This window comes from Hypomesus nipponensis, chromosome 14 (genome assembly GCF_054491055.1).
Source record: "Hypomesus nipponensis isolate SF chromosome 14, ASM5449105v1, whole genome shotgun sequence".
In the NCBI taxonomy this organism is placed as follows: Eukaryota; Metazoa; Chordata; class Actinopteri; order Osmeriformes; family Osmeridae; genus Hypomesus; species Hypomesus nipponensis.
Genome location: NC_140374.1, coordinates 1,888,613 through 1,915,602, shown reverse-complemented (window position 1 = coordinate 1,915,602; position 26,990 = coordinate 1,888,613). Strand labels below are relative to the sequence as shown.

The 26,990-nt window shown below is 46.7% G+C and overlaps 1 protein-coding gene across 1 annotated transcript; it reads right to left on the bottom strand.

The window, feature by feature from the left end:
* Positions 1–1,555: 1,555 nt before the first annotated feature.
* Positions 1,556–26,404, bottom strand: ppm1h (protein phosphatase, Mg2+/Mn2+ dependent, 1H). Its single transcript, XM_084672069.1, has 10 exons — positions 26,018–26,404; positions 20,515–20,680; positions 20,047–20,400; positions 16,540–16,652; positions 13,710–13,794; positions 13,404–13,522; positions 7,606–7,669; positions 5,571–5,678; positions 4,489–4,640; positions 1,556–4,242 (listed from the first exon to the last, which is right to left on the bottom strand). The coding sequence occupies exons 1-10, from the start codon at positions 26,248–26,250 to the stop codon at positions 4,095–4,097; spliced, it is 1,542 nt and encodes a 513-aa protein (XP_084528195.1). The 5' UTR covers positions 26,251–26,404; the 3' UTR covers positions 1,556–4,094.
* Between the last annotated feature and the right edge of the window lie 586 nt (positions 26,405–26,990).

Genomic DNA, 26,990 nt, shown 5'->3' with positions numbered 1-26,990 from the left:
ACATCCTTCACTCAAGTAGACTTACAGATAGGCTACTCGTGTTTAAATAGACTCTAGTAAATGTTGAAGTACTGACTACACTTTTTCACTCAAGTTAAAGTAAAGAAGTACAGGCTCTTATGTATACTTAAGTAGTAATTACTAGGCTACTGCCTGTTTTAGTTGTCAGAAAAATAGTGAAGTACTGATAACAGAAACATCTACTGAAGAACAGTAACAAAGTATTTGTTTTTGTATTTGATACATTCATATAAAAATACACCATATACGCCTATAGACAGCAGCAAAATACACCATATAGGCCTATAGACAGCAGTACATTCGCCAGGAGTCTTTTTGACACTGACAATTTCCCTCATATAAGGCCATGATGATGATAGTGTCTCTATTCTCAGTCATGTCGACATCGCAAACTCTCATTCAAAAACGTCCCTTAAAATATGTTTATTTTATATATTTAAAATATATATATTAAACCTTTCAGAGAACAGAGAAGGCTAAAACTTTAAATTTAAGAGGTAGAAAGTACAGATATTTGTGTCAAAAGTTTTCAGAAAAATACATTGTTAAGTAAAGTACTGATACTACCGGTAGTTTTTGTACTTTGTTACATCCCATCTCTGCTACAAAGGAGCGACAGTAACGAGACCTTTTTCAACGTAGCGGTCGGATGGGTACAGCGTTTTTTCTCTCGGTGGTCGAATACACTCTCTTCCAGGAAAAAAAAGGCGTGAGCCTATATGGACACTCAAACATGCGCCATTTCAACAACAGCTAGTCTATTTAAAGTGTGCCAGTGCTGTCATCCAATCTGGACCCCCCCACACGCATGTGGAGAGCAGGAAGGTAGTTCACACGCGTGTGGAGAGCAGGAAGGTAGTGCCAGATCAGTGCTGGTCGGGCTGGAAGGGAGTGGCTGGTGCTGGGATGTACAGCCCAGATGGCTCTCTGTCTCCTGCAGAGACCCTGGGACTCAAGACTCCCACGACAGCCCTTTGAGGTCTAATGTGACGAGGACGTGTACTGTGTGTGTGTGTGTGAGAGAGCAAAAACATGTATACATCAAGAATATAAAGCTGCAGTCCTTAAACTGTAAGTGTATATCCAAAATAAGGCTATACAGTATTTGCTGCGGATGTTCTGTAAATCCCCACCGCTCATCAGTGGACTGTGTGCCTTCTCTAACACACCCTGTGTGCCTTCTCTACCTTGTTGTCCACACCCTGTCCCAGTTGGGGATTAGTGCCTCATTTCATTTGACACAGAAAGAAGGGTATTACAAAACTTTGAGCCTTTTTTCGAACCAGAATAGATATTCACGCACTCTTTCAAGATTCAGAAAGGTATGTCTGAATCATTGAGTTGCTGTCTCCAGGAATACCACTTTGGGTCATTGAAACAAGTTTTATTCAGACGAATACCCTTGCCTGGATTGTTAGCCTTATTCACACAGCCATTCCTTGTATACCTGAATGTCATGCATTATGGAACAGCATTTTTTCTCTCATCACAATTAACATGTCTGCGTCCCACCCAAGAAGAACAAGATGAGTCGTTTATCATCCAGTACTTTAATCAAATTGAAAAGCAACTCTAGTCATCTTTTTCTTTTTTACATTGCACTCAAGTTTTCAAGACGTCACGAATGTTGAACTTTATTTTTTCTGTCAGGATTACAAATGTAAAGCACATACAGTGTCACAAAGGAAATACTTATTCCAGAAGTATGTGTTGCGCTGTATTTACATGTTTTTACATTCATTTAAACCTCCACCTGCCTCTTCAACCGTCTTTTAAAGTCTCATAAAGCAACTACAGTGGTTTTCTCTAGAGGGGGGAAGAAGAACAATGTTTGAACAGAAGCATGCATCATACCAGGAACCGTTAGGAGAAACTCAGAGTTAGAAAAGAGGACGGGTAGATCAGAGCAAAAGCATCTTTTAAGGGATAGAAAGAAAACTTGATACAAAAAGAAGTATTCCTCAAGTTTCAACAAGACATGACAAGCTACTGGATCACTGGTTCTGCCATGTCTGAAGACACCTGCAGAATGCCCTTTAGTGCTATTCAGGGAAGTTCTTAGTTAGCATTACATGTATTATTATCATTAAGAAAGTGTGTTCAGTTTTACAACGTCAACTTCCAATTCTGTTCCTGACAAGAGGAGAATAACATATATTCACACCTAACAACTAAACATCCATTTCAATAAGTAATGCCCTACGTCAGTCGACTGTTAAGATGAACAAAATGTAAATACCAGATCTTGACACTAAATTCTGAGATTTAACAATTTAAGGACCAACCACTTTCTGTACAACAGCATAAAATATCTGCCACATAGCTTCCTGAGAGTTGTGACGTAACTTCAACAATCCATTAATAGTAAACATAATTTTAAAATGATGGAAAATAAACAAATTCACGTTGATTTTCAGACAAGCAAACCACACCACATACATTTCACTATCTGTTTCTCCAGTGTCAGAAGTCACTGATATTCTAGAAAAGACACACAGCCGTTTTCACTAATAATGTCAACATTGAAAATTAATTCAGTAAGATATGATGTCAATACCAACTGAATTCAAACGTCAGTTGGCATAGACATCATCATATAAATCACAGTGCACGAACATCGAATAGAAGTGCTTACATTTTCAGATTAGACTAATTTAAAAGACTGGCAAGTCTACCAGAAAATGCTGTCCATTAAATTTGTAAACAGACACACAAAGAGATAATGCACACAGGTAAAACAAGGAAAGTGGATTTTAAAATCATGAGGTAGATGGAAAACTTGATTTCATTATGATTAGACAGGAACTGTGTTGAATTGGAATGGTTCACCATTGCAGGGGCTGGATCTATTGAAGATGTAATACAGATTTGCTATCAAAATACCAAATATTTTTCAGTCATACCAGTGGGTTCTTCAGTATCAGAAACAAATAAAAACTTTTAATTACACTACCGTTCATATAAAATAAACAAATAATCTACACATTAGTTAATGTTACTTCTGAGTGCAGCTATATCATTGTTTCTCCCTCAGCACGACCACAACTGACCAAGACAATGAAAATAATGTTTTACATAAATAAATATAAGTTATTTAGTCATTTAGCAGACGCTTTTTCCAAAGCGTATCCAGAGAAAGTCAAAGGGCCAGTGGCAGCCATCTTCGCAGCGGACTGACTTCATTTCGTCCCACCGCACACAGCCAAAGGAACTAGGTAACTCTGAAATCTTAAAGCTAAGGGATGTCTACTGGCGGATTGCACTATTTAGAGATTTGTGGACGCAATGGACGGCTGACCTTGGTCAAGCAGGGCTTAGATGATCCTTAGACGATAAGGGGCTTGATCACTTACAGTATATACACTTCAAGCGGGGTCTCTATACACTGTACAATCATACAACAAAACCATATACACAATATCCCAAATGTCACCATTTTAAACATATTTACATACTTATTGTCAATAACGTTAATATCTCAATTCATATCTTCACATCCTAAACAGGTTCCCACATGCCTTCCCCCCTCCGATCACTTCCTGCTCCTTCATCAAATAACATACGAGGCTAGTAGCCGTCTAACAACTTAAAAAGGTCAGTTAGAGAGAGTGTAAGTAGAGACCCATTGGTGTACCTCTGGTTTGTTTGCTCTACAAAAGGGAAGTATACATTTGCGTCTAGATCCAAACTACCCAGCAACAATGATGACTAGCCGTTTCTGTACCATGTGGGTCCGGTGAACTAGTCTTATCTTCTGCAGTGTGCTGGTTACACTAGGTGTTCACACCTTTACTAGGGGAAACACATTAACAACCTAATTAGAGGCTATGGTCTGAAAGAGAAGGCTCTTCGTTGATCCTCGTCTTCACATTGACCGATGCTAGTCAACGTACAATCCTGGACAAAACCTCATACCGTGAACTAAGCTCCCACAGCAACTCATCATAAGTAGAAAATCCTTCACGTTGGGAGAGCAGTTAGCGTGACAAAGACACAGGTCAGGGATCAGGAGGAGGAAGGTGTCGAGGAGATCTGAACCGTGCGTCTCTCCCTGTCGCGGGTGCCAGCGGTTGCTAGGTCTGCCTGTTGCCGTGCATCAGAGGGATGATGTAGACCGAGATATCGTCTCCAGACCCCAGCCGGTCGTCTGCTATCCTCCAGCCACGGTCCCTGAGCACTCCTCGCGCCCGCATCACCAGGTCCTGGGCCGCCATGGTGTACCTGGGGGAACCAGGCTGTTAGAACTCTCACCACGCTCACATCACTGTACGAGAAAAGATGGCAGTCCCTAGAACCGGTCTTCAGCCAAACACACATGGCAGGAACCCCAGAGAACTTAAGACAAGGTCTTATCCAAAAGTTTATAAATGAGCATGATTACAACAACATAGCAATGTTTGTTGGGGGACGACGGACAAAGTTTCAGCTGTGACCTTCGACCTCAGCTGAGCCGTGAAGGGAACGTGCCTGTGAGGGTCGTCAGGGCCACAGTTGGCAAGGAAACCGGTGACGGCCTCGTTCACCTCCTGGTTGGACAGGACGTCCCACAGCCCGTCTGTCCCCACCACCAGGACATCATCTGGCCCGTGCTGGAACTGCGTCAGCGGGTACACCTTCACCTGGAGGCGCAAGGCGAGACAGGAAGTGATGGAGGGGGGACAGGAAGTGATGATTGGCGCTGGATCAAGATATACTGTACACACATTCTTCCTGGAGATTGTGATCAATACGTGTCCTGTTTAGGGAGAGGGAAGGAATCATGCCCTTTTTACAGCCCACTGTTCCTGTTTAGTCACATGAACCTTAGTACCATGGTAACACTTTGGAGTTGGGTGTAATTAGAGGTAGTTAACAGGTAATAAGGCCTTAGTCAGTCTTATTACATTATACATTATATTGATGTTAGACAACTTAAACTACAGTAACTTCACTAGTTTCTCCATGAGAAGCTTCTCACCTTACTCAGGCAGCAGAAGCTAAAACCGGTTAAATCCTGCCTCTATTATACACGCGGTCAACAGGAAGAACCTTGACCTTTAGTCAACCCTGTGAGAGATCCCTCCGAGCCAGTTTGTGAGGGAATGAACAGACGCCATCTTCCATATGTATCGAGTCTGTATTTACTGTCTCGGAGGAGCCAGGCGCTGGCTGACCACTGGAGGGAAGGAAACATGTTCAAAAGAAAGCACATACCTGCTGAACCAGGACTGAACTCTGTGGTTCTGAATTAAAGATCAAGAGAGAGAAGGAGAGCCGTCTGACTCCTGGAGGGATGAAGGGAGGGATGAAGGGAGGGATGGAGTACGTGTGCGATATGCGGTTACGAGGTTAGTACTCTTTGAAAGACGGAGACTGCGATGTGTCTGAAATGATCAAACCAGACTCCTGGTATTCACCCTCCAGTTCAGGATACAGTCCATCATTTATTTATCACAGTAATTATCATCATTGAACCATCATCCAACCAAGACTTACAGTCATTCATACAAGGAAGAATAACATGAATGGTATATAATACCAACTTCTATATAAAACAGGCAATACTTTACCTCAGGGCAGCAGGAGAGGAAGGGCTTGATGTAGATGTTGGAGTCGTGGACTTTAAGGTCGTGGTCTCCCAAGCCCCTGGTAACCCCAATCGTAGCCAGAACACGAGCCTGCGAAGAACATCACATACCCGTTTTGAAAACGATCCCTCTCTGGAGGTCAACTAACTCTCTTTGGAGGTCAACTAACTCTCTGTGTAGGTCAACTAACTCTCTTTGGAGGTCAACTAACTCTCTTTGGAGGTCAACTAACTCTCTTTGGAGGTCAACTAACTCTCTGTGTAGGTCAACTAACTCTCTGGAGGTCAACTAACTCTTTGGAGGTCAACTAACCTTCTCTGGAGGTCAGAATGCTGCTTTGTTTTGGCAACTATTAAAAATGTTTGTCTGCTCTTGTTTCCAAGGTTACTTGGTCTCAGTTCACCTCTGACTCGGAGTAGTGCTGCCTGAACTCAGTCAGTCCATGGAATGGAGATATGTTACTCGTGAAATACAATATCTACATTGAAATAACACATTTGGTTCACTACAGATGTATAAGTCATCAACATACCCATGTACACAGACTTAAAACAGGTGAGTTCTAAGTCAATGCGTGTCCTGATCAGTTTATTGCTCAACCTGTCCTAAGACCTAACCTAGTCTTGGTACATCTCAAACCGATCTGTCAGTTTCCTACATCACTTCAAGCCAAGCTGCCGTTCTCAATAGATCTACTAAATAACGGCCCTCGTTGAGCACCTCCCCAGAGATGTTCCACCACAATCAGCATGAGGACAGCCCAGGGGAATTCTCATGTGCATGGATAAACCGCATTAAAGCAAATAAACACAAGCTCTTCATTAAAAACAAAGCACATCAGAAGAGGGTGCTGCCTCTAATGTGATGGATGGGGGATTGTTCATGGCTCTGTGAAGCACAGCAAAAGCATCTCCGCTCTGCGTCTTCCAGCCCTCGGAATCCTTAACGATCTCCTCGGCTCCAGACCCCGTCTCGCTCTCATTTGCACGCTGGGAGCCCCCACTGTCTGTGCAAATCACTGCCACATCTCCAGCTGGCAGCGGGTGCAGGGCCGGGAACACAGGCTGAATGAAGATCTATGTATCATGAACATCAGAGTGAAGAGATGGCTGGAGGTAACAGCACAGCATACAGGCCGGGCAGTAGCAGCCGGTGATCAGGACACACAACAAACAAGGCAGCGAGGGAGGAGGAGAGAACGACTGTTTTAAAGTAAAGACCCTCAGGCAGGGAAGAAAAAGTAGCCTGGGATTAAATCACTAAGTGTGGCAAGCTTTGTAGTGCTCCTGCGTCCATACCAGACACAATCCCCCCGCCCCCCTCTCCCTCCCTCCCTCCCTCCCTCCCTCCCTCCCTCCCTCCCTCCCTCCCTCCCTCCCTCCCTCCCTCCCTCCCTCCCTCCCTCCCTCCCTCCCTCCCTCCCTCCCTCCCTCCCTCCCTCCCTCCCTCCCTCCCTCCCTCCCTCCCTCCCTCTTTCCTATCAATTCATCTCTCCCTTCACACGCTCACCCTTCTCCTGACTTCACTTCAAAAGCAGGACTGACGGACGGACTATTCCAGGTTTGTGACAGGAAGTGTGTGATCCCGATTCAGAGTGTGTGAACACTCTGGGGTGATATACACCGGTCCACACACACACACACACACACATACACCTCACACACCCAAGCAGCTCTAGGCTGTGTGAGAGAGCAGAGTGGATACTCATGGTGCTTCTCCTTCAAAGCGTTATAACCTCTGTATACCTGGAGCAGGAGCTACTCGTTGAGTTCACAAACCTGGCGCCCCTGGGTGAGGAACAGGAATACACCTTGGCAGCACCTTGAAAAGCCACAGTATTTCTCTAGCTCGACTGAAAGCATGATGAAGAGAGAGCAGGTCGTTACTGCAGGCGGAGCGAGTGCTCTCTCGCCCCAGGTGACGGATGGTGCCCAGAGGAGCCGTGGTCCCCGAGGCGAGGCAGACGGCGGGGGACCCAGAGCGGGCAGGCAGGCAGGCGAGCGGCCGCTGACCTTACCTTCTTCCCTTCGCCGTAGATTAGGGGAAACTTCAGGTCGTCGTCCTCGATGGTTTTATACGCCCTGCGCAGAGGAGAGAGGACTTTAATGGGGTTTTGTTTTACGGCTGGCAGAGTTACAGGCTGTGCACGCTCTGCAGCCTCAGAGCCTCCCACAGCCTCAGAGTCTCCCAGCCTCCCACAGCCTCCCACAGCCTCAGAGCCTCTTAGCCTCCCAGCCTCCCACAGCCTCAGAGCCTCTTAGCCTCCCAGCCTCCCACAGCCTCAGAGTCTCCCAGCCTCCCACAGCCTCAGAGTCTCCCAGCCTCCCACAGCCTCAGAGCCTCTTAGCCTCCCAGCCTCAGAGTCTCCCACAGCCTCAGAGCCTCTTAGCCTCCCAGCCTCAGAGTCTCCCACAGTCTCAGAGCCTCTTAGCCTCCCAGCCTCAGAGTCTCCCACAGTCTCAGAGCCTCTTAGCCTCCCAGCCTCAGAGTCTCCCACAGTCTCAGAGCCTCTTAGCCTCCCAGCCTCAGAGTCTCCCACAGCCTCAGAGCCTCTTAGCCTCCCAGCCTCAGAGTCTCCCACAGCCTCAGAGCCTCTTAGCCTCCCAGCCTCAGTCTCCCACAGCCTCCCCCCCACAGCGCCGTCGCTGCAGACCAAAAAGTGCTGGGAAGAAAGAGAGGCTGTAATATATATATATATATATATATATACACACACAGACCAGACAGATGAAAAAGGGAGACAGGGCCTTAGCATATCTTTGTTCTCTACTCCCCTCTCTGACTTGTCTTTCAGAACTCTCCCTTGTGATACGCACTTGCAAAATGCCACTGAATATGTAAGATGCTCTTGTTTGGGTGTGTGTACATCTATGTGCAGTGTGTGTGTGTGTGTGTGTGCGTTCGGCCCATATTCACCCATTCTCTGAGCGATCTCAAACTTCCCCCACTTATGAATAATTCATCATAATCATCTGACTCGGTGAACATGTGAACATTTTCCATTCAAACATTCCAAGCCTATGGTGAGTGCATGTACAGGTGATTACAGTAGTCTAGCCCCCCTTCACTGTTCAACAAGGTCCGTGCACTCAAACTGCACACAGGGCACTATTCTCCGCCGATTTGTAACAGTCTCTGCAACAGTCTTCTATACACCTTTACCAAAAACAGACACTCGAGCCACTAGCGATAAACCATCCAGAACACACCCTGAGAGGACTTACCGCCTCTCGCCTACGTCACAGCTGGCTCTGGGTCTGTGGAAACCTCCATCTGTGTATGGAAGCCAGTCCATACCTTGTCAAATGCAGTTCAGCTGTGTGGCTGTAAAGAGGATTAGCAAGGAGCGGGATGGTTTTTAGATGACTGGTTTCACTTGGGGAGACCAGATGTTTCCACCCTGGGCGTGTGGGACTGCAGCACTCAGCACTTCTCTGTCAGCGAGCAGAGCAGCTCTCTGGAAGGCTCGGCTGGAAGAGCTGGAACGCGGCCCTCCATCCAGGCAACACAGACCGCTTAGAACAAACTACAGCGGACAGTCAAACGACAGGGGACAGTCAAACTACAGCGGACAGTCAAACTACAGCGGACAGTCAAACGACAGCGGACAGTCAAACTACAATGGACAGTCAATTCCCTGTGCTTCCTCACCTCCACTTTATTATTTCAGAGTTCGTAGGCGAGAAATTCCCAGAGCCAGTAACTTGACTCTGTTTCATGGAGACGGTGCCTGTGACACTGAAGATTACATGCGTGTGACCGTGGGACTGTGATTCATTAATCCTGCTCCCGGAACAGTCACCTCGCTCCCCCTCATAACTCAATAACAAACAGTGCAGGAGGAAACAACATGGCCAAGCTACAGCGCTGTTTGACCACAACAGGAACGGTCTCACATTCATGGTTGATTTACCAACCAACGTTGTGGTCTGAGAGCAGAGGAAGGAGGGCAGGGGGGGGGAGGGAAGGCCAGAAGGGAGGGGAGTGGAGGAGGGGACGTTGGTCAGAGGAATGGAAAAGAGCAAAGGAGAGGAGGGGAGGTAAAGAGAGGAGAGGGAAGGGCAGGAGGGGGAGGGAGGGAGGGGTGGAAGAGAAGGGAAGGGGGAGGAACAGACAGGAGCGAGAGAGGGAGGGAGGTATGGACGCTCAGTATGAGCCCTTGTGAGGGCATGGAGAGATGGGCAGGGGAGAGCAGTGATCTCATCTCTTAGGAACAGAGAGTGCTGCTCTGTGCAGAGGTGACACAAGCACAAGCTTTACGTGATCAGTATCTCAATGCCAAACACACACACAGCAACACGCACACATACTAACACACACACACACAGCAACATGCACACATACTAACACACACACACACAGCAACATGCACACATACTAACACACACACACACACACACACAGCAACACGCACACATACTAACACACACACACACTAAACAGCATTAACTCTGGGGTGACATTGAACAGCTAGCGGAATGATGTCCTCGTTCAAACATAGTGGGACTCTAGATGATCAAGAAGACACATCAAATAAACGTCTGCCAAACCTCTATGGACGAACGATAACTTGGATATAGGGACTGATGCTCAGCGCAGTTCTTACAGGCTAAACGTACGTTATACTGAGCTCCCAACAGGCTCTGGAGAGGAGAGAAGTAACAAAAGTGAGGGAGTTAGTGTGTGACAGTGAAGAAGTTGGAGGAATTCCTCTCTCTCTCCTCTGCTCCTGGGATGGAGGGAGGGTAGATGGATGCTCTCTCCCCCCCCCCACCTCTCGCTCTCCCCTCCACCCCCACCTCTCGCTCTCCCCTCCACCCCCACCCCACGAGTAGCAGTATGAAAATGTGAGACACTTGCTGAAAGAAAAGAGAATCGCAACCTTGAAAGACAAGAAAATCGCTGAACACGAAGCAACCATTTAACTGAAATAGCAACGACAAACTACAAAATAGCTTGAAACTAGCTTTTACTAATTTAATTTCAAAACTGGAAGATTAAATATTTAGGAAAAGCCATGAATGGATGGTCCTAGACTTTGATCAGTGCGAAATGAAATAAATCCATCTTCACAATGTCCAAACATAACAATGTGTGCATCTTGTTTTTTCTTTTCAAGTCTTAAGCAGCAAAGGTGCTGAGGTATTAGGTTAAGAAAGCTCTGCCTTCGTTTTACAGTGACTCTACAGTGACGGATGCACTGAAACAAATATCCAGGTGCACTGAAAATTGTCTCCTCTCCCACCTACTCTCTCTCTCTTCCCCCTCCCTTCTCCATCCCACTGCCCCCTTCTTTCTCTCCCCCCTTCTTTCTCTTTTAAATTAATTAATTACTAATGAAAATGACTTATTTTAATGTGTTAATTCAAGATATATTGGCATGACATCAGTACAACAGTGCTAAAGGACAACTGATGAGTTAATGTGTATGAGCAAGCTTTGCAGTAGTTTCGCCCTAGACGGCCTCTCATATGAGAACCCTGGTCTATCATTCATCACCGCCCCCACACACTCCTCCCGGCCCGGCTCAGCTGCCCTGACTATATCACCCACCTTCCTTCTTACCTCTCCTTCTACTTTCATTCTCCCGTTTCTGCAACACATCTCTCTCCCTCCCTCTCTCCCTCTCTCCCTCCCCCTCCCCCTCCCCATCTCCCTCTCCCTCTCCCTCTCTCTCTCCATCTCCATCTCCATATCTCTCCATCTCTCCCTCTTCCTCTCTCTACTGAAAATGGGCCCTGAACACTCGTCTCTCCTGTCATTGTCTGTTGCCCCCCCCCCCCTTGTGGCTCCGTAACGCTCACACAGACATTTCTACAGAACCTGAACTGACTCACGGACGTAGTTAGATAACACACCACTGAGGCATCTGAACACATCAAAGTGTGAGTGGCTTCAGCACTCTCAGGCAGCAGCCGAGACTAAAGGAATGGTTTCGCAAATTCTTGAGTGCGTCTTTGAACATGAAAAGTCTGAACATCCCAAAAGGTTTCTGGAACCTTCCAGAGAGGCTTGTCATGAGAAGCTGGTCTCGCTGTTTGTCCAGTCTGGACTCTGTGACATACAGTTCCAGTTCTAGTCCTCCTGACTGTTGAAGCAGAGCTAAGATGGAACCTGATTAAGAATACATGACGTGTGCGAGACAGGCAGCTAATTGGACGGAGAGTTCTGGAAGCAGGAAGCAGTCAGAGTCCTGACCTACATCTACTCACACAGAACCTGCTTCAGGCAACACTGACACAGACCTGGTCAGAGACACAGCCCTGCTCAGAGACACAGCCCTGCTCAGAGACACAGCCCTGCTCAGAGACACAGTCCTGCTCAGAGACACAGCCCTGCTCAGAGACACAGCCCTGCTCACTGACACAGACCTGTTTAGAGACACAGCCCTGCTCAGAGACACAGACCTGTTTAGAGACACAGCCCTGCTCAGAGACACAGCCCTGCTCAGAGACACAGGCCTGCTCAGAGACACAGGCCTGCTCAGAGACACAGCCCTGCTCAGAGACACAGCCCTGCTCAGAGACACAGACCTGTTTAGAGACACAGCCCTGCTCAGTGACACAGCCCTGCTCAGAGACACAGCCCTGCTCAGAGACACAGCCCTGCTCAGCGACACAGACCTGTTTAGAGACACAGCCCTGCTCAGTGACACAGCCCTGTTTAGAGACACAGCCCTGCTCAGAGACACAGGCCTGCTCAGAGACACAGCCCTGCTCAGCGACACAGGCCTGCTCAGCGACACAGGCCTGCTCAGAGACACAGCCCTGCTCAGAGACACAGCCCTGCTCAGAGACACAGGCCTGCTCAGAGACACAGGCCTGCTCAGAGACACAGGCCTGCTCAGAGACACAGGCCTGCTCAGAGACACAGCCCTGCTCAGAGACACAGCCCTGCTCAGCGACACAGCCCTGCTCAGCGACACAGGCCTGCTCAGAGACACAGCCCTGCTCAGAGACACAGCCCTGCTCAGAGACACAGGCCTGCTCAGAGACACAGCCCTGCTCAGCGACACAGGCCTGCTCAGCGACACAGGCCTGCTCAGAGACACAGCCCTGCTCAGAGACACAGCCCTGCTCAGAGACACAGGCCTGCTCAGAGACACAGGCCTGCTCAGAGACACAGGCCTGCTCAGAGACACAGCCCTGCTCAGAGACACAGCCCTGCTCAGCGACACAGCCCTGCTCAGCGACACAGGCCTGCTCAGAGACACAGCCCTGCTCAGAGACACAGCCCTGCTCAGAGACACAGGCCTGCTCAGAGACACAGGCCTGCTCAGAGACACAGGCCTGCTCAGAGACACAGCCCTGCTCAGAGACACAGCCCTGCTCAGAGACACAGCCCTGCTCAGTGACACAGCCCTGCTCAGAGACACAGCCCTGCTCAGAGGCACAGCCCTGCTCAGAGACACAGGCCTGCTCAGAGACACAGCCCTGCTCAGAGACACAGCCCTGCTCAGAGACACAGCCCTGTTTAGTGACCTCCCTCACACACAGCTGTCCTTGAGGTTCCAGCCACATTCAGATCCTCCGTACAGTGCTGTGCCCCATCATTGAATTCTTATTTCAAGGTTCTGGACAAAAAGGGAGACAGAGAGACTGTTGATGATGGCAATTTCCATGCTATTGGTGCCAAGGTTATTAGTGAACCTTTGGAATGTGACGTTATGATGTGACATTGTGCCAAACAGTGGCTCATCTGATCCCAGGGCACCAGGAGAGACTGCTGGATAAACACTCAGTGTGCTAGATGGCCATGACTAGGACACACACACACCACACACCACACACCACAGAAGCAGCAGAGGAACCTCACCAGCCAGACATGGTGAAGTCTCGATACAGCATCCTCTTGCCCACTTCCTTCCTCTGCACCCTCCTGGGGAACTCCAGGTGGGTGAACTCGTTCCCCAGCAGGTGGGGCTGCATGTAGGCCTACAGGAGAGGACACGAGGGGGGGGAGAGGGAGAGGGAGAGAGTGACACGGCCGGAGGGAAAGGGAAAACAATCCCATGGTCTGCAGAGCGGGCGCAGAGCAGGGTAGCTGGAGAGAGGGTGTAACATCTTGTAAGATCTGGCAGCTGTGTGGAATCAAAGAGGGCTCAGAGTGAGTGACTCTTACCAGGAACTGAAGCCGCTGTCTCTCTGACTCTGGAGTGAACTCTGTTGACATGGCGATGACCTCTCCAGCCCGGATAATGATAGCTCTGAGGCAGCCGGGGAGACAAAACAAGGATTGTTTGTTTTGGATTGTTACGGCTGACGTGGATGTCAGGGAGGTTGGCCTGATGAGGAGGGGTGCATTTTGGATTAGACCATGTTAGTGTGTGTGTGCACTGTATGTTAGTGTGTGTGTGTACTGTATGTTAGTGTGTGTGTGCACTGTATGTTAGTGTGTGTGTGTACTGTATGTTAGTGTGTGTGTGTACTGTATGTTAGTGTGTGTGTGTACTGTATGTTAGTGTGTGTGTGTACTGTATGTTAGTGTGTGTGTACTGTATGTTAGTGTGTGTGTGTGTGTACTGTATGTTAGTGTGTGTGTGTACTGTATGTTAGTGTGTGTGTGTGTACTGTATGTTAGTGTGTGTGTGTACTGTATGTTAGTGTGTGTGTGTACTGTATGTTAGTGTGTGTGTACTGTATGTTAGTGTGTGTGTGTACTGTATGTTAGTGTGTGTGTACTGTATGTTAGTGTGTGTGTGTACTGTATGTTAGTGTGTGTGTGTACTGTATGTTAGTGTGTGTGTACTGTATGTTAGTGTGTGTGTACTGTATGTTAGTGTGTGTGTGTGTGTGTGTGTACTGTATGTTAGTGTGTGTGTACTGTATGTTAGTGTGTGTGTACTGTATGTTAGTGTGTGTGTGTACTGTATGTTAGTGTGTGTGTGTACTGTATGTTAGTGTGTGTGTGTGTGTGTGTACTGTATGTTAGTGTGTGTGTACTGTATGTTAGTGTGTGTGTGTACTGTATGTTAGTGTGTGTGTACTGTATGTTAGTGTGTGTGTGTACTGTATGTTAGTGTGTGTGTGTACTGTATGTTAGTGTGTGTGTGTGTGTGTGTGTGTGTGTACTGTATGTAAGTGTGTGTGTGTGTGTGTGTACTGTATGTTAGTGTGTGTGTGTACTGTATGTTAGTGTGTGTGTGTGTGCACTGTATGTTAGTGTGTGTGTGTGTGTACTATATGTTAGTGTGTGTGTGTACTGTATGTTAGTGTGTGTGTGCACTGTATGTTAGTGTGTGTGTGTGTGTGTACTGTATGTTAGTGTGTGTGTACTGTATGTTAGTGTGTGTGTGTGTGTGTACTCTATGTTAGTGTGTGTGTGTACTGTATGTTAGTGTGTGTGTGTGTGCACTGTATGTTAGTGTGTGTGTGTACTGTATGTTAGTGTGTGTGTGTACTGTATGTTAGTGTGTGTGTGTGTGCACTGTATGTTAGTGTGTGTGTGCACTGTATGTTAGTGTGTGTGTGTACTGTATGTTAGTGTGTGTGTGTACTGTATGTTAGTGTGTGTGTGTGTGTGCACTGTATGTTAGTGTGTGTGTGTACTGTATGTTAGTGTGTGTGTGTGTGTACTGTATGTTAGTGTGTGTGTGTGTGTGTGTGTACTGTATGTTAGTGTGTGTGTGTACTGTATGTTAGTGTGTGTGTGTGTGCACTGTATGTTAGTGTGTGTGTGCACTGTATGTTAGTGTGTGTGTGTACTGTATGTTAGTGTGTGTGTGTACTGTATGTTAGTGTGTGTGTGTGTGTGCACTGTATGTTAGTGTGTGTGTGTACTGTATGTTAGTGTGTGTGTGTGTGTACTGTATGTTAGTGTGTGTGTGTACTGTATGTTAGTGTGTGTGTGTGTGTACTGTATGTTAGTGTGTGTGTGTGTGTACTGTATGTTAGTGTGTGTGTACTGTATGTTAGTGTGTGTGTGTACTGTATGTTAGTGTGTGTGTGTGTGTACTCTATGTTAGTGTGTGTGTGTACTGTATGTTAGTGTGTGTGTGTGTGCACTGTATGTTAGTGTGTGTGTGTACTGTATGTTAGTGTGTGTGTGCACTGTATGTTAGTGTGTGTGTGTACTGTATGTTAGTGTGTGTGTGTGTGTGCACTGTATGTTAGTGTGTGTGTGTACTGTATGTTAGTGTGTGTGTGTGTGTACTGTATGTTAGTGTGTGTGTGTACTGTATGTTAGTGTGTGTGTGTGTGTACTGTATGTTAGTGTGTGTGTGTGTGTGTGTGTACTGTATGTTAGTGTGTGTGTGTACTGTATGTTAGTGTGTGTGTACTGTATGTTAGTGTGTGTGTGTACTGTATGTTAGTGTGTGTGTGTGTGTGTGTACTCTATGTTAGTGTGTGTGTGTACTGTATGTTAGTGTGTGTGTGTGTGTGCACTGTATGTTAGTGTGTGTGTGTATTGTATGTTAGTGTGTGTGTGTGTGTGTTTGTACTGTATGTTAGTGTGTGTGTGTACTGTATGTTAGTGTGTGTGTGTGTGTGTGTACTGTATGTTAGTGTGTGTGTGTGTGTGTGTGTGTGTACTGTATGTTAGTGTGTGTGTGTGTGTACTGTATGTTAGTGTGTGTGTGTGTGTACTATATGTTAGTGTGTGTGTGTACTGTATGTTAGTGTGTGTGTGTGTGTGTGTGTGTACTGTATGTTAGTGTGTTTGTGTGTGTACTGTATGTTAGTGTGTGTGTGTGTGTACTGTATGTTAGTGTGTTTGTGTGTGTGCGTGTACTGTATGCTAGTGTGTGTGTGTACTGTATGTTAGTGCGTGTGTGTGTACTGTATGTTAGTGTGTTAGTGTGTGTGTGTGTGTGTACTGTATGTTAGTGTGTGTGTGTGTACTGTATGTTAGTGTGTTAGTGTGTGTGTGTGTACTGTATGTTAGTGTGTTTGTGTGTACTGTATGTTAGTGTGTTTGTGTGTGTGTGTGTGTGTGTGTGTGTTAGTCTTACCTGCTGTCTCCAGCATTCCCTACATACAGTTTCCCCAGTAAGAACATCACCGCCAGAGCAGTACAGCCTCCAGAGATGTTGAACACCATCTTGTCTCTCTCAAGCTGCGCATCCTGCACACACACACACACACAGACACACACACACAGAAGAATACCTATGCAATTAAAGGGGGTATTTGTATTTATTATTTTGTACCTTTAGCCTGTTAAAAGCTAACTCAGTCTGCTGTTGAAAGGTAATTTCTTCTGCAGGAGCAGAGGAGCTACAACGTAAACACTTTAATGTAATATGTGATATTAAGTCAGGATGGGATGTATCACTGCAGGAGCAGTGTGGGAATAGAGCAGGATGATGAAACGCACACATGGTGTTAGAGAGGTGCTCCTTATTACAGTGGTTAATTAGGAGATTAACTTTGTGCTAATTAAACCAAGATAGGATTCAAAAATCTATAGCATAAATTATTTATTTCAATAGTTAATCTGTCACTGAATGAATCCATTTGAATCATGCAGTTCCCTAAATCATGCAGGTCTGCCACACAATGTAACATGTCTGGAATCTAAACGCTGGTTGAGGAAGAGTGTGGAAGGGATTAGAGGTATTTAACAGTGTGCACTGCATGGGAAACATGTTCTGCTCATTATAGGTGCATGTGCTGACTGATGCACAACCTCCTGTATCTACTGGGTCCCAAAACACATCGCTTCTTATTGAACACACGCACGGAGTCAGATGGCTGAGCGGTTAGGGAATCGAGCTATTATTCAGAAGGTTGCTGGTTCGATTCCTGGCAAAATGACGCTGTGTCCTTGGGCAAGGCACTTCACCCTACTTGCCACGTTCAGGTAGGTCTGTTGTGTGCTCCATGGCTGTGTGTGTGTGTGTGTGTGTATGTGTGTGTGAGGGAAATTGTGGAGGAGGGAGAGAAAGAGAAAAAGAGACAGTGAGAGAGAGAGAGAGAGAGAGAGAGAGAGAGAGAGAGAGAGAGAGAGAGAGAGAGAGAGAGAGAGAGAGAGAGAGAGAGAGAGAGAGAGAGACAATGGTGTTCTTCAACCTAGGATGAAATATGAATGCAGAGCAATGCATACATTTCTCCTGCAATCAGATGTCCGAGCCGCCAGCATCAATAATAAAAGTATCTCAATCTGTGCACACTCCCCTTTTAGAATCCCTTATCCAAGACACCAGGAGAGGTCAGGAGCCACTCTCCCTGCGGCACAGCTCTCTCGTGGGGTTAGCTTGTGGGGTTAGCTTGTGGGGTTAGCTTGTGGGGTTAGCTTGTGGGGTTAGCTAGTGAGGTTAGCTAGTGAGGTTAGCTTGTGGGGTTAGCTTGTGGGGTTAGCTAGTGAGGTTAGCTAGTGAGGCTAGCTTGTGGGGTTAGCTTGTGGGGTTAGCTTGTGGGGTTAGCTAGTGAGGTTAGCTAGTGGGGTTAGCTTGTTGGGTTAGCTTGTGGGGTTAGCTTGTAGGGTTAGCTTGTGGGGTTAGCTTGTGGGGTTAGCTTGTGGGGTTAGCTAGTGGCTTGACACCTTAGGGATCTGGAAGGAGGGGATCTCATATCTTTGTCATCCTGTTCTCAGTAGAATCAAGTGATAAGCCAGAGAGTGCGCTGGTGTGTGTGGTGTTTACACCACGTCCCGAGAGAGAGAGAGAGAGAGAGAGAGAGAGAGAGAGAGAGAGAGGGTGGGTGGAGAGAGAGAGAAAGAGAGAGAGAGAGAGAGAGAGAGAGAGAGAGAGAGACAGAGACAGAGACAGAGAGAGAGAGAGAGAGAGAGAGAGAGAGAGAGAGAGAGAGAGAGAAACAGCAAGGTTGAGCTTTAGAGAGAAATGAGACGCTAACTTGATCATGTATTACATAACAACAGGAGTGAGCTTAACATTTAGGAAAATTATAATCAGATTTTCACCCCATGGTCTAAATCCCAGTCAGTTGTTCAGAATAGAAGCTAAACTCAAGCAAAATCCAACTCTGCTCTTATATTCAACAGCACGCTAACCTTCACTCTGCACACAACGCTGTTCGTTTACAGCTTTTCTCTTTCCAACCATCTCTTTCCTTGTGTGTCACTGACTGTGTCACAGCATCCCTTTCGGTAAAGTGCTCAGGTGCATCAACAATGGTGCAATAAGGTGCCTGGATGAAGCAGATTCCGGAATCTGTTGACTTTACACCGCCATCTAGTGGAGCCGAAACAAGCAGCCCTTCCTGGGTCAGGATGGAGCATGTTTACATGACATGCCCCAGAATTCCTACCTAAAAATCTATTTCCTGTAGGCTCATTTCTTATATAAATAACTATGGTACTCTGGCAGTGTGTAAATGTGTTCTAAAATCATCTGTTTCCAAATGTATATAAAGAGGAAGACAGAACTCCCTCCAATCACAGCACATCTCACCCTGTCACACTGGCTTCCTCCAATCACAGCACATCTCACCCTGTCACACTGGCTCCCTCCAATCACAGCACATCTCCTCCTGTCACACTGGCTTCCTCCAATCACAGCACATCTCCCCCTGTCACACTGGCTCCCTCCAATCACAGCACATCTCCTCCTGTCACACTGGCTCCCTCCAATCACAGCACATCTCACCCTGTCACACTGGCTTCCTCCAATCACAGCACATCTCCCCCTGTCACACTGGCTCCCTCCAATCACAGCACATCTCCTTCTGTCACACTGGCTCCCTCCAATCAGAGCACATCTCCCCCTGTTACACTCGCTCCCTCCAATCAGAGCACATCTCCCCCTGTTACACTGGCTTCCTCCAATCAGAGCACATCTCACCCTGTCACACTGGCTCCCTCCAATCAGAACACATCTCACCCTGTCATATTGGGTAGAAGTGACCTATAAATAACTGTCTGAGAAATTTAGAATGGAACATTATATTTTGAAAAAACTGGTGCTAGCATTCCTTGCCTTCCTTACGTGACTTATAGATGACACTAGGCTTATGTAAACAAACTGACCTAGGCTGAGCATTATCATACTAGAGGTGCAATAAATAATGATATGGTCAAGCCTAAGGGTCAGAGAACACTAAGTTTCCACGCTCACTGTGGGATCGATCATATTGACAGCTGGTATGCAGAGGAGGGTACTTCTCTCCATTAAATGGTCCAACATGATAATTAGTGAACCAGACAAACTTTGTATTGCGATCAGACTTTGTCTCCTGCTGGCAAGCATTAAACTATTGTACTTTCTTTGAATCCGACAACTCTGTGCATTACTTGATAGAGAAATGATCTTAACGATAACCCCAGATTAGGATGCATGTGTCAGCATACACATTTCTATATCCATAAACATTTGTATGTATGCCGTTTAAAGAGCAGTTCCCAGTGGCACTGCTGGTAATGAACCCGTACAGCAATAAATGTTCAGAGCCTTATATAGGACGTCTAATGCATGGTTACCACATTAGGCACCGTAGCTACAGAGTGGAAATGACTGGATCTGACTAGATCTAGCAGAGTGTATTGACTGGTTCCCTCCTACCATGTCCTTGAAGGCGTTCTCGATGGCTCCGATCACCATGCTCTCGTGCTGGACCTTCTTCTCCGTAAAGAAGCGCGTCGGCGGGGGGCAGGGGGACCCGGGGGCCCCCGCGGCCCCCCTGAGGGAGGAAGCCCTGGTGAGGGCCCGGTGGGAGGTGGGGGTGAGGTGGTGGTTGGTGGGCTCCTCCCCCTGGCAGGTGGGGGGCGGGACGGACGGGTTTTGGAGGACGTCCAACACCTCCTGAAGGTGTTCCACGATGTGGTGCTGCAGGAGGCGAGAGGCCACCACTGCAGCACCTGAGCCCGCGTGGCCATCGAACATGGCCCAGTAGTGGAGCGTCAGGCCCTCGCAGTCCTGGAAGTACACACACACACACACCGTAAACCTTGTCATTCTAACCCTAGGATCCCTTGAAAAAGGGGCATCTGGAAGGGTCAGGTGGGGTCTGGGGGGGTCAGGGGGACTCACAGCGTTGTCCTTGGGGCCCAGGCCCTCTCCATTGGGCAGGGACGATCTCCTCCTGCTGGTTGGGGTCTTGTTGGGGGTGGAACTCCCCACGTGTTTCTTCTGAAGCACCAGAACCTCGCAGCACGCCTGGTCCTCGTTCAGCGGGCTCTTCCCTGCGTTGATCACCCTGCAGAACAGGCACACGCGTTACACCACATGTACAGCACGCCTGGTCCTCGTTCAGCGGGCTCTTCCCTGCGTTGATCACCCTGCAGAACAGGCACACGCGTTACACCACCTGTACAGCACGCCTGGTCCCACGCACACATTTTGAAATGTTTACAAACAAATGTTTTCAGAAATTATGACGAACAGAATATATTTTTACATTGTTTAGTCGTAGTAAATGTTTTCCATTTTGTTTTGTCAAGATTCTTGTTGTTTATCGTATGCACCTTCCTGCCATAGTAAATTCCTTGTTTGTGTAAACCTTTGATTCTGATGCTGATTCTGAGATTAATCAGAAATTCTCTCCATATTGGACGTTTCTACTGCCACAAAAAGTCAATATTCATGTGAAAAATATTGGGAAAGAAAGAGAATACGAGAGTAAGAAAGAGAGTGTTGAAAAACCAGAAAGCACCAAACGAACCCGAACCCGATGCTACAGGAAAGTGCAGAGCAGAGCATCCTCCTTGTATCAGAGGCTGAACTCGTTGGAGGCCAATCCTGTGACATTCAGAACGCAACATCCTCCCTGAATCACTCCAACCCAGGAGACAGCCATGCCATGAGCCAGCAGAGAGGTCCAGGACACCGCAGACCTGCCATCTTGGGTTACCACCTTCCTCCACTTGCTCACTTTCAGACCCTTCACAACTCTGACCTCAACAGGCATGTCTGTCTGGGAGCATTTGGAGGTTTGAGTCTTTCGGCGTGGTTGTTCATGACCATCTTCGACAAAAAGGAAACTTTGTTTTCTCAGGGACTGATTCTGAAACAAATCAAGCTAAAAGACAGAGGGTGGAAACGTTGTCAAGAGGGCCTCGCATATGTGAACTGTGTTAGAAGGCTGCACTTCTGGAGGATGTTTGACCAAAACTGCCAACCACACAACGCCTGCGTGTCAGTTCCTCCTCTCCCAGAGAGCTCGTGTTTTCTCCTCCAGTCCCCCGGCGTTGTCAAAGCCCTGGCACGGCTAGGCTAGGCCGGATGAGAGCATTTCCACCACAATTAGCAATCAGTCCTTTCCACCTCCAAAGTGCAACAGACAGACAGAGTGGTCGCTATAAATCACTGTTCTCGATGAGTGGATAATTGTTCTTCTACATCCTGCTTGTGTTCTCGTTATCTTAACGTACAAGCCCAGAAGCAGATATGGGTGTCAGGAACATCACTGCATGAGGATGTGATGCTCTACGACCCTGGAAGGGCACTGAACACTGCAATCAGGGGTCACATGATCACCATCATTATCTGCACACTTAAGTACCTACCAGACTACCAGACCTCACTCTCAGTGGAAATAGAAGGATGTGATGCTTTATCAAGTCATACCACTAGACAAAACACAACCTCAAACTTACAAGAAAGGTTTTATAGGTGAGAAATTATTTCTGACACCATGAAATGACTCACTTCCGCTAAAGATATACATCAGTTAACTTTATCCAGATAAAGCCACTGACCAAGCCAGCTGAACTGTGTGAAGTGAAACTACCTCGTTCTTTCCACAGTGAACTAGGAAAACAAACATGGCTGGACCCTGGAGCCTTGTGAGTCAGACAGAGAAGAGAAACGGGCTCAGATAGAGAACACAGGCTGCGTCATGTGATGTGCCTGCTGGCCATCTGTGTGTGTGTGTGTGTCGTACTATATCGTTGTGTGGCCTCAGTGTGTGTGTTGTACAGTACCACTTGGGTGCTCTCTTTGTGTGTGTGTGTGTGTGTGTGTGTTGTACAGTACCACTTGGGTGCTCTCTTTGTGTGTGTGTGTGCGTGTGTGTGTGTGTTGTACAGTACCACTTGGGTGCTCTCTTTGTGTGCGTGTGTGTGTGTGTTGCTCCGTAGCACTTGCGTGCCGTGTGTGTACATGACTGTTTCGTTCCTCAGACATGGAGTCAGCACAACAGCTCTCCCCCTTCCAACAGGCACATGCATCCACTCAACCATCGACCTGCTTGTATCGAGTTCATTAGTGCTGTGCTGTCAGTCAGAGGTTAGAGACTGACTCATTCCATAGAGGGAGAGGAAACGGTGGAGAAGAATAGAAACACAGAGAGCTGGTGAGAAAGAGAGAGGGGGGGTTATACATGCAGGGGAGAGAGAGAGAGAGAGAGAGAGAGAGAGAGAGAGAGAGAGAGAGAGAGAGAGAGAGAGAGGGAGGGAGAGAGAGAGGAGAGAGAGAGAGAGAGAGAGAGAGAGAGAGAGAGAGAGAGAGAGAGAGAGAGAGAGAGAGAGAGAGAGAGAGAGAGAGAGAGAGAGAGAGAGAGAGAGAGAGAGAGAGAGAGAGAGAGAGAGAGAGAGAGAGAGAGAGAGAGAGAGAGAGAGAGAGAGAGAGAGAGGGAGAGAGAGAGAGAGAGAGAGAGAGAGAGAGAGAGAGAGAGAGAGAGGGAGAGGGAGGGGAGAGAGAGAGGGAGAGAGGGGGAGAGGGAGAGAGAGAGGGAGAGAGGGGGAGGGAGGGAGGGAATCTGACAGGCAAGAAAGATCCGGACTGAGTCATGAGGCCTTGTTGACTCTGAGCACGGTAGAAAGAGCATCACCGGGCCTAGGAGAGGGAGCTCCGGAAACACGTCTGACCCTTCTCCGTTCGTCACAGCTCCGAGACTCGCAGGTCCCTCTGGTGGAAAATGTCAGCTAGGGGGCCAAGGCCAAGCCTTCCTCATGCTGTTTACTCCCAGAAGTGGATCACATCATCTCAATATGGACACGCATGCTGGCAGCCAGGGCACAGATTTCACAACAACATGGCCTGCTGGTCAAACAGCTGTTGACAAATCCCCTCGCCTGCAGGCCTGTACCGCAGAGAAACAGTGATGCATGCCAGGCACATGTTCACAGGGTTTCAATGTGTGTCGTGGGTGTTGGTTGAGGCTGTGACAATGTCTGAACTTTGCTTCCAAAGTCACAATGTTTTTGGTGAATAAAATGTCTTTGTTGAGGTGAACTTGGTTGGTGTGTAGGAAAACTGTCAGACCAGGTTAGCTGCTGTATAGGGGTGGATGAATGACAGCTGACGCGTTATGGTCCACTCAGACGAGGACCACTTGTACACTAAAAGATTTTAAAAATCTTAGAAGATTTTCAAAATGTGAGAGACCACAAACATGAGGACAAAAACAGCTTTGCTCCCACATCAGGATTTCTGATTTGGAATATTTACGATTCCCGATCGGGGCAGCTCCGAGTCCCCGACGTTCTTCCGAGCAGGTTCGGTCACTCTTAACACACCTCACACCAAGGGAACATCTGATAAGATAATCTGTAGAACCATCAAAATAATCAGGACATTACCGAGGATTGTCAGAAGGGGGGAAATCGGCCCGATTATCCTGTGGTGTGTTCCCCGCATTAGGGTGTGTTCACACTTGTACATCTTAGGGTGTGTTCACACTTGTACATCTTAGGGTGTGTTCACACTTGTACATCTTAGGGTGTGTTCACACTTGTACATCTTAGGGTGTGTTCACACTTGTACATCTTAGGGTGTGTTCACACTTGTACATCTTAGGGTGTGTTCACACTTGTACATCTTAGGGTGTGTTCACACTTGTACATCTTAGGGTGTGTTCACACTTGTACATCTTAGGGTGTGTTCACACTTGTACATCTTAGGGTGTGTTCACACTTGTACATCTTAGGGTGTGTTCACACTTGTACATCTTAGGGTGTGTTCACACTTGTACATCTTAGGGTGTGTTCACACTTGTACATCTTAGGGTGTGTTCACACTTGTACATCTTAGGGTGTGTTCACACTTGTACATCTTAGGGTGTGTTTACACTTGTACATCTTAGGGTGTGTTTACACTTTCTTCATTCGGACCAAAAAATGTAATGATACATTTAGTCCTGGTTCATTTAGCATTCACACTGGCATTTTGAACACTGAACCTAAACAAAAGGCATAAGGTTAAGGTCACAATCTGATTGGACAGCTTTGACGTTTAGATGTCTTTGGTCAATGTTGTGTTCATATATCAACCAAACCGCACCCGAGTTTGTTTGGTAACGGACCGATTGAGCCGGTCTCGGCCCTCTTGTTTGGGGCAGCATTCACAATTGTTCAAATGAACCGCACTAACAGAGAAATCTCTTGCAGTTTGTTGTAATCGAACCCAAGCTGCCAGGTGGGTTCAGCAGTGCCGTGCTCGAGTTCAAGCTGTAACACAAGAGGCAGGCAGACAGACCCTGGAACCAGTTACAAAAATTTAGTATTTTTAATTCAATAACCCATCTCATCTGAGAAATGGAAAAGCAATGGAAAGCTGAGAGGATTGATTTAATGATTAGGTAGGAAAACCATCCATCTGTTTGGATAACGGACATGCACCTCAGAAGTATAGTCTATGGAAGAAAAAAACATATTTGAATGATTTTAGGTGGATTACTCCCTGATATTTTGTGGGATTTTATATGCAAGTTTAAATTGAAATAAAAATGTTGTCTGTTAAGTCTTCTTCTAACACCAACAGTGTGCCTGTCTGTCTGTTGGAAACAGTGTAAGAATAGGGTACTTTAGGTTTACAGTGCAACAGTAAGAATAGGGTACTTCAGGTTTACAGTGCAGCAGTGCATTCAAGTCATGCAAATTAAGTAGATATTTTATTTCCGTTTCCTTCAGGTGGCATGAACATGTTTACATTTTAACGTAAATCTTTACGTTTTACACTGTTTTTTTGCTTCAACTTCTTAGATAAGTGTAAACTTCCCTCTTTATGGCATGAACCAGGTAAACAAGTTGTCCTTTCATAACAGGAAGTGCAAACTGCCAGTGCTTCCTGACAGCCAGAGGTACAGTACTTAGTCATGTGCATGGCCAACATGGAAATAAACTAAAATTGTAATCATTTGCATTTGAGTAGCTAACCCTAACCGCTGTTTTTGACTGAAGTGACAATGAAAATATTATCTCGTAAGGTAAATATTGAATAAGCTAATATTGACAGTCTATTTCGGAAAACGGAAGGATATTCCATGTTATGCATTACCCAGATCAGCAAAAATAGCAAAAAAGTAACATTAATATTTTAAGATCACATTGTATCGGTTTTTACCATAAAGACTTTAGGCCGTCTTTGCTTGTAACGTCCCCTCTATGCTTCAGTATGTAAATGCACACTTCATGTCAACAATTCAGCAAGACGTGAACTAGGCTAGGCTATATTACACCCTGATCCATCCTTGCGGTAAATGCGCACAATAGGATGCTGATGTTTACACTTGCGGTTCCAAGTAGCGCACTAAGCTAGCTAGGTATTTAAAGGGACGTTAAGCTCAAATTTCCAACGATTGGTCTATACTTACTCCGCATAACCAGTGGCCCATGGCAATCGTTCTGTCTCCTTTAAAATGAGGATTGGTCTCGCTATGTGATCCGCTGAGCATTCAATTTCATCCTGTGACAGTCCAAGGAACTCTGGTCTTGAGTAAGGGAATTTTAACGGCAAATCCGATCCGCCGAGATGGTCACCATTTGCACTACCTGCCATCATTCCTCCCATAAAATTAGCCACCGCTGATTTCACCCGTGTGAGCATGTTCTTGCAGCAGCAGCAAATGTCCAACTGTTTAATGTTTAGCGCGGTTCCCCTCACCCAAATACCCCCCTTGCACGGCGACGCGCTGAAAGCGGGCCGACTGTTTCGTAGTCTGCGCCTCTCCAATTCATTCAGTCCAAGATGAACGCGGAAATAAACTCATGATGAGCACACAGTCATGTGACCAACCAGTTGATGCTTTTAGCCTAGGTCAAAGGTAGTTTCCTGGAATGTTGTGGTTTAACCCCGTATAATGCGTATTGTGGGTAATTTTCCTTCTCGAGATCCATTCATCTAACTGTTTTTATATTGTATCTAATAGCCGTGATTCGATCAAGATAGTAGATGACCATCACAAACCTTAGTTTGCTCCGCTTCTTTGTAGCCACTCAAAGCAGTGTGAATTGTCAGCTGCTAAGTATTTTCTTGGAATGTATTACATCTAATAAATTCGGAATATAACGGCCAGATTTTCCCAGAACAACAACCCCATAAAATACTGTCTAGACAAGAAGGCTACTTTAGAAGCTGAATTAGGAATCAACTGCATATAGTCACCAATTACTGTCTGAGTGCCTTCAAAGAAAAATATATTATTCATAATATTATTACTCATTATAGTACGAAAGTTCCTCCTGTGAGAATTAATAAACTCCAGAGACGCTACAGATACGAACGGGCTCAAAATAGCTTTACATAATGAATGAGGTTTTAGAGCTCTTCTGTGACCTAATTACGGA

Coding starts and splice junctions, on each gene's coding strand:
- ppm1h (XM_084672069.1), bottom strand. CDS start 26,250: ATGCTCACACGGGTGAAATCAGCGGTGGCTAATTTTATGGGAGGAATG. Junction 20,401..20,514: donor TGGGCCCCAAGGACAACGCT/GTGAGTCCCCCT, acceptor GTGTACTTCCAG/GACTGCGAGGGCCTGACGCT. Junction 4,641..5,570: donor TCCTCTCCTGCTGCCCTGAG/GTAAAGTATTGC, acceptor TTGCGCCTCCAG/GTGAAGGTGTACCCGCTGAC.